General features: G+C 52.7%; 1 protein-coding gene across 1 annotated transcript; it reads right to left on the reverse strand.

Moving 5' to 3' along the window:
• Positions 1-271: 271 nt before the first annotated feature.
• On the reverse strand, positions 272-5646 carry Prss36 (serine protease 36; the record flags this gene model as incomplete). The annotated part of the gene is made up of 10 exons (XM_015490670.2): positions 272-761; positions 1018-1139; positions 1216-1481; positions 1794-1935; positions 2049-2286; positions 2683-2846; positions 2935-3191; positions 3569-3698; positions 3822-4071; positions 5389-5646. Coding segments are annotated over 10 exons (2109 nt in total), but the record flags the coding sequence as incomplete, so codon positions are not given.
• Between the last annotated feature and the right edge of the window lie 2245 nt (positions 5647-7891).

The raw sequence follows: 7891 nt of genomic DNA on the forward strand, positions 1-7891 counted from the left end.
GCACTGTCTAGGGCCAAAATATGCTACAGGTGCTAGGGACACCAATTCTACTGGGGAGGTGACACACAATCAGCTGGCCACCTAAACTCCCCCGCCCTGGGGAAGGAATGAGGGAACAGCTGCCACGTTATCAGGGACACATTTCCTGGGCGCCCAAGACCTGACTCAACTGATGCCCGTAGAGGGAGGAGCCCTATTCCTGTGTTTCCCTCTTAGCCCAGTTGCTCTCAGCCCCTCAGCCTGCCCCTAGTGATGTCACAGGCCACATGTCTGTGTTTACACCTTTATTGTCTGCTCCTCTGCCACCCCCAAGGATTCCTGGGCCCAAAATAGCACTGAGGCCCAATTATCCAAAGCTGCTGCAGTCTAGATAGATAGGCCCTCTCCAGGCCTGGGAGAGCGTTAGCAGGTTAGACTACATTCCAGGCATGCTGAGTGGTGGGAAGAGAAGGGGAAGTGGCTCATGAAGCAAGGTCCTCTCAATCCTGGATCAGGGGAGTCAGTAACAGCAGGATCAAAGCAGCAGCCTTAGGGGAGCTTGAGGCCCCTGCCATGTCTGGGGGACAGAGGTCACTGCCTGTAGCGGGCCAATATGGGGAGCCACTAGAGGGTAGGAAATGGGCCTCCGCCACTGTTTGGGAGATCCAGGCTTCTTCAGGGCCAATGGCTGCAAACAGCTCCTGACTCCCTCGGACAGCCATGCCCATGAGAACCCAAGAGCCTCCCTCAGTCTGGCATAGGAGGGGAGGTGCTGAGGTCACCTGCAGAGTTGAAGCCAAGAACAAATGGATCTGTTATCCTTCCTCCTGGTCCACTGTACCTTCCCTTGGGTCCAGCCACAAAGCACTATTGGTCTCTACCCTTAGGAATCCTGGCCTCTGATCTTTCCAAGGTCCAGCTAGGAAGTACTGCTTCTTCCCATTTGGGGTCCAACACCCAAGAATTCTAATCCTGGTCTCTCCAGGTTCCAGCATCCCAATACTCCTTCCCCCGACCAGGATGCCTAGGTCCCTGTACCTCACACCTGTCTTCTTGCCCTTCTGCATATAGGACACAGAAAGTCCCAGGGGGCAGAATGCCCTGATAGAGGCAGTGACAGAGCCGTGGTGTCAATATGGAGACAGCAGTAACTATAGGGACTGGAGAGAAGAAAGAGGGTTGTTCCAGGGTTCTGGCCTCCAGTCACTCCTCATTCCCATGATCCAGGGCTCTCACCTCGGTCCTGGGGATCCTTCCAGCCCAGCACCCAGCAGCTGGCCCCTGGGGGGACACCCCCTGGGTGAAGGCAGATGGGCAGGGCTGAAGGGGAAGGCTCTACCCGGGAGCTCAGCTCCAGGAGGGCCAGAGGGGGCCCAAGTCCCAGGTGCCGGGGCAGGCGAATGCTGATGACCAACCGGGATACCTGGCGGCCGTGTGGGAGGGGACTGGCCCCTGCCCTGCCCAGATACACTTCAATGTGGGGCACTGTTGTAGAGCCTAGCCTGTTGGAAGAAGGACTAGTGTCACCTTCTGGTTCCTCTCATTGCTGGTAAAGTCCTTTCCAGCCCAGGGGTAAGGGAAGAATGGTTATGTCACTAACTCCTTCATTATTCCTCTTTCCAAATCTCTCTTCTATCTTAAAACATCTCACACAAAAAATCCAAACCCACCAAACTGACAATAAAAGTCTCTCAAAGTAGTTTCCCTGTGCTGTAAGAGCCCTAAAAGGAAAACATCCCGCTATTGTAAGAATCCTTTGGATCATCTCCCATTTTTTCCCTCCAGCCTCTTACCTAGAGATGAGAGAGACCTACCTAAGGACACAGTGAGTGGCTGCCAGGACCCAGCCTGGGGCCACGAGGATCCCAGTGCAGACTTGATCCCCAGCCACATGCACCTCTGCCAGCCAGGGCCATAGCATTCCCTTCTGAGCTGCCTCAGGTCGCAGGCCACAGGCTAGGGAGAAGAAGTGGCCACCTAAGTATGAGTTCCACAGGTGATCTCTGAAGCCTCTCTCATAGATATAAGCACCTCCCGGAACTCCAAAGCCCCAAGGGTCCCCTGCTCACCACCATGCTCTGTGTGTGGGGGACAGGTCTGGGTCTCAGTCTCCTCCCCATCAGGGCCCCAGTCCCAGGCTAGCTGTTCCTCCAGGTAGGCTCCCCGAGTTACATGGCTGATCCATGGGCTATGGGTCTGCAGTGGGGAGAAGGCTCGGGGACGGAGACAGGTACTGGAGAAGTCTCCAATTCCAGCCAGGAACCAGGTCCCCTCCTCCCGACACATAAGGCTCCAATGAGAGTCATTCTGCAGCAAGAGTAAGGTGTGTTAATAGCATACATGTTTTGATCCTGTAGAGAACATCAGCATTCCAGGGGCTTTCCGGAACCCCAGATTCTCCATACGAAAACATAACAAGTCCCACCTCTTCCAAACTAGATTCCAGTACTAATTTGTGTAAGAATTCAGCCCTCACTTTAGGATTCTCCTTAAACTTTGGGGTAGACAGAAACCCCAACACCTGCTCAGAGTCCGCCTCAACACCCTCCCTACCATCCAGAATCCGGCTCCGCCCCCAATTCGATATCCCCGCCCCCATTTGGAGCCCATTCCCGCTCTTAGCCAGGTTTCCTGTGCCTCACGCCCCGCCCTCAGATCTCTCAGTCTCTCCCAGGGGCCACAGACTTCGCCCATGTCGCTCACCCAGCAGCGGCCCGGCTCCTCCTCCTCCTGGTAGGAGGGGCAGAGTTGGTGAGGTGACTGTCCCGGCAGCGGCACTGACGCCCCCTTATGTCCATACAGACAGTGACACCACCAGCCACCTAACAAGTCGGCCTCAAGCTGAGCGCCGGGGCCAAGCGCCGGTTCTGGGAGGGGAAAAAGCAGGGATCTCGTGCTGTGGCCGAGTCTGTCCCCGCTCTGCCCCGCCCCAACCAGCGCCAGACTCCTGCGCACCCCCGCGGCCCCAGCGAGCCAGGCGGCAGCGGCTCCCAGGCAGGAAGTAGTGTTCCGGGTAGGGTAAGCACACGGCGCGCGGGCCTGAGCTCAGGTTCACGGGCGCGTCCAGCTGCAGCAGCGCCAGGTCTGAGGCGTCGTCCCACGTAGCGTTCTCGTGCGGTACGAAGCGCGACACCCGCTCCGGGCGCGGACGTGAGGGCAGCAGTACCCGCCAGGAGTCGAGGTCGCGGGGTGGGTTATCAGAAGTGATCAAGCTGCGGGATGGAGACGCTGGGGACGTGCGCATATACCGCACATACGGCTGGAAACCGCGCACCCCAGACTTTGATTTTTATCTCCAGGCTAGAATCCCTCTTCCAAACAGGAACCATAGCCCCACCCCAGTTCGAAACGTGTTCTCAGACTCCCGCATGCTGGATCGGACGTACACTACCCTTTTCCCCTCCCAGCTAGATTAGGACTCCTCTTTATGAGATGAATCCTACACCTTGGCATCTGATCCCGCGCTCCAGAATGCAGCCCCACCCCCCCACCCTCCACACCCGGCACAAAGGGCTGAACCAACTAGATGGAGTATCATGTGGATGGATGGAGAGGCAAGAATCTCCCTGTGCTGTGGATTCTCACTCACTCCAGAAAGCAGCTGGCAGGTGCCAAGACCCAGCTTTCTGATACTAGCGTTCCATGGCAGGTTCTGGATCCTGGCACTATAACTTGGGCCTCCCAGGGCCAGACCCCCGGTCGCCGAGCCTTGCCGCACTCTGAGGAGTGAGAGACCAAGCAAGGTTAGGGAGGCTTCAGAGCCCTACTTAACTCCAGCAGACTTCACCCCAACTCAAATCTCCCCAGTCTCCAACTCCCATCCAGGGCTCCTGCCCCCTCACCTGGCAGGGCAATGGTGCAGTTCTCCTCCCTGGATTCCCAGGGGCCTGTCTGGGATTCCTGGGGCTGGTTGGGAAAGGCAGGCCCAGGCTCCAAACCCATCACCTGTTCCCGGATCCATGTCTCATAGGGAGCCACAGCAGTGAAGACTCCAGGGCGGGTCCTCCTTCCACAGCCAAAGCCAAAGCTAGTGATTCCTGCCTGGAACCAGCGGCCACCTTCTTCACAGACCAAGGGTCCCCCAGAGTCACCCTAATAATAGGTGATTTGTGTTGGGGGACCAGCCCAAGGATGCATTGGCTTATTCTGGCGGGTGGCAAAGGTTCTCCACCTTTTATTGGCCTTACTCAGCCCCTTCTAGAAATCTCCAGTGGCTGTCCCTTGTTCTCTGTATTCCCTACACCTCTAAAGAAAAGAAAGCCTTGTAAAACCAAGACTGAGCAGCCACAGCCCAGAGCACCAAATTAACCCATTAAGGACCACACAAGCACAGGGGCAGTGGTGCAAGCCTGTAATCCCAGCGGCCGAAGCAGGCTGGCAGGAGGATCTTGAGTTCAAAGCCAGCTTCAGCAAAAGTGAGGCATTAAACAACTCAGCGAGACCCTGTCTCTAAATAAAATACAAAATAGGACTGGGGACGTGGCTCAGTGGTCAAGTGTTCCTGAGTTCAATCCCCGGTACCCCCACCCATCCCCCCAAAAAAACCCACACAAGAGAACCCTGAAGATCTCATTCAGAGTCTAATGATTCTTGTCCAACAAATAATCCAAATAAACCCTTGTCTTTGATTTCTAAGTTCACTCAATTTTGTCTTTGCTTTTTGTTTCTTTGTGGTACTGGGACTAGAACTTAGGGCCTAACAAATGCTAAGCATTCACTCTGCCACTGAGCCCCCACCCAGTTGTTAAAAAAGTAAATAAAAAATACCAGCATTAAGGAGGAAGATGCTGTTAGAAACAGGCAATCTGTCTATTCAGTAAAATGGGACAGATGGAAAGCAAAAAGGATGAAGAATTACAATGAGCAGACACTAGGGTCATTGGATGCTGAAGCATTGCCCCTAATGTATCTCTGTAACCCAGGTCAGGGTCAGCATCTCTGTGGCCTAAGGATATTTGTTTGTTTTTGGTGCTGGGATTTTTATTTTTGGTGTTATACCACTGAGGTACAACCCCATCCTATTCTATTTTTCATTATTAGAGTCTTGCTAAATTGCTGGGCCTAAAACTTGTGTTCCTCCTGCCTCAGCCTCCCAAGTGCTGGGAATTTTTTTTTTTTTGGCAGGAACTAACCCTAACCCTAACCCTGAGCTACTGGGATTACTGGCTGTACCACTGTGCCTGGCAAAACTTTTTTTTTTTTTTTTTGGAAGTACTGGGGATTGAATGCAGAGTGTTGTGCATGCTAGGCATGTGCTCTATCACTGAACTATACCTCCACCCCAATTCCATAGGCAATCTTGCCCGCTTTTTGCAGAAGAGGCTCAGAGAAATATTTGTCTATTGCTTAGCTGCTTCCTACAGGTTAGGGATCTGATTCTGCCAGGTAGGTGCAGGGACCTTTCCTCACCTGGCAGGTGTCCCTCCGTCCCTCTGGGTAGCCAGCACACAGCATCCCTGGCAATAGCTGGAAAGTGAGGTTGAAGGGTCCAGGCTGGCTGTAGAGACACTGACAGGCAGCCTCTCCCAGAAGCCTTAGCTCTACTTCCTGTAGCACCCAGGGGAGAGGCAGAGGGTCTGGGGGCAGAAGCAGAGAGCAGATACTGTGAGGTAGGTATAGAGCACCCAGTTCCCCAGGGCTGTTTTGTCTCCTCCAGCTACCTCCTGGTCATCAAGATCCCCATGGCACCCTGGCCTACCACATTCACCACATCTTCTCATGCTTCTCTTCCCATGTTCTCATCTCAGGCATAGCCTCAGCAAGCATCCAGTGAGAATTGTCATGTGCAGGTTGTACACTGAACAAAGGTCCCAGCCAACAAAGTATACATGTAGGGGCTAAAATCATTAAGCTCTGAGCCCTGACATGGAGTTTTATTGGTCCAGAAAGTGCATCTTTTGAACAAAGATGTCATATAGACCACATGTGGTCCTATATTGAGTTGTAAAGCATGGAATCTGGCTGTCATCTCTAATCCCTTTCTCAAGCTGTCTTTTCTCAGTCAATTCCCAAGTCATTTGTGACTTCTCAGCATTCTTACAGCAACTACCCTAGTTCAGGCAGCATAATCTTGGACCTGGATGATTGACCTAGTCTCCTGACTGATCTGTTCCCTAATCCACTCAGCACTTGTTACAACCAGAGGAATGTTTCTCAGCTTAGCCCTGATCCTACCAAGAATAATAGATGGATCCTGTGGTCTAGACATGGACCCTCAGCTATCCTGCTTTTGATGGAAACAAAGTTTTGGGATACAGAAAAGGACAGGGAAAGGCATGGACAGAACTCATTCCCTACCCACCCGAGTTCTGAGAAGTCAGGTGATGTCTGAGATTTGGGGGTTGTCCTAGGGATCTCTGGAGCTGGAGGGCTACTCTGTCCCTCAGTCTGACCTGAAGACCTTTATTGTCTCAGCACCCTTCACTCTAGCATGATGTCCTGGCCTTTCCAGGGTCCCAAGGGAAGATGGCCATCATCTTCCCCTGTCTTTCTGAAATACATGCTCTCTTCATAAAACCTTCCTAGAAAGCCCCTGCTCTGGGGCCCCACTGTCTGGTAGCTTGGTCATGTCCATGCATGTCTAGGTGCTCATGAGGACTTCCTTGTCACCTCCTGCCCTAATGGGGCCCATGCAAATAGAGATTATAGCATCTCCTCCTGCAGCACCCTCCCAAAGACTCCAGAACTGGCACAGTTTGATCATAGCAGATATTGGGGGCTTTCTAGCATGGAAAGCTAACAATGGGTGATGGAGATGACAGAGAATGGAAAAGTAGTGTGTTCCCTCACACCTTCTATCACAGTGTTTGCTTGTTTACTGGATTTACTTTTTTGTCTACTTACTAGAATGCAAGCTGAGAAAGCAGAATTTTGTGTGTGCGTGTGTGTGTGTTTACTGGCACACACACACACATTTGTACTGGGGGTTGAACCCAGGGGTGCTTTACCACTGAGCTGCATCCTCTCAGTCCTTTTATTTATTTATTTAATTTTGAGACAGGGCCTTGCTAAGTTGCTTAGGGTCTTTCTAAATTGCTGAGGCTGGCCTCGAACTTGAGAACCTCTTGCCTCAGTGAGTCTCTGGAATTACAGGTGTGTGCCACCGCACCCAGCTTCACTGGTATATCTTTAATGCCTAAAACAATGCCTGGTACATAGGAGTATCCTAATCAACAGAATGATTGAATGAATGAAGGTGGGAGGAGGAAGACAGGCTGTGAGAAGTTGGAAGATGAGTGGGGGGGAAGAAGGATGGGAGGAAAAGAGAACAAAAACATTTGCTGCGCGCCTACTATATGCCAGGTGTTATGCTTTGGTGCTTTAACGCGGATTATGTAATGCAAAAATATCTAAAATGAATTAATTATAGCAGTGCAGCTTTTCGCGCATTTTCCCGTTTAATCCACACAATTACCCCATGAAGTGAACACTACTGTTTTCCTTTTTTTACAGGAGAGAAAATGTACTGGGAGAAATGCTTTGTCTGAACTAGCAGAGTCAGAGCGGGAACCTTAGTTGGACCTAAATCCAGAAAAGGAAAACCTGGAAGGAAGGTGAGGCGGGAACGGGGTGTGTAGGCGATTCAGTAGTCTTAGTTTGAGAATTACCCGGGAAGAGGCTAGATGGAGAGAGATGCAAATTTTCCAGCTGTCTAGCAGAAACGCAGCCCCTTGGGGCGTTTCGGGAGGGCTCTCTGGAGTCCCGCCCTCGGGACCCGCCCACTTGCGAGAGCCAACTTTTAAGACACGCCCCCGCGGTTCCTCTGGTGATCTTAAGGTAGGCTCAGACCCTCCGACGTCGACGTCTCCCGCCCGGCCCCGCCCCACTCACCTGCCTCCTGCACGTCCCCCCAGCCCGTGGCCCAGCAGGCGGTGCCGTGAACAAAGCGGTGCGAGGCTCGCGGCAGGCAGAT

This window comes from Marmota marmota, unplaced genomic scaffold (assembly GCF_001458135.2).
Source record: "Marmota marmota marmota unplaced genomic scaffold, marMar, whole genome shotgun sequence".
Classification (NCBI taxonomy): domain Eukaryota; kingdom Metazoa; phylum Chordata; class Mammalia; order Rodentia; family Sciuridae; genus Marmota; species Marmota marmota.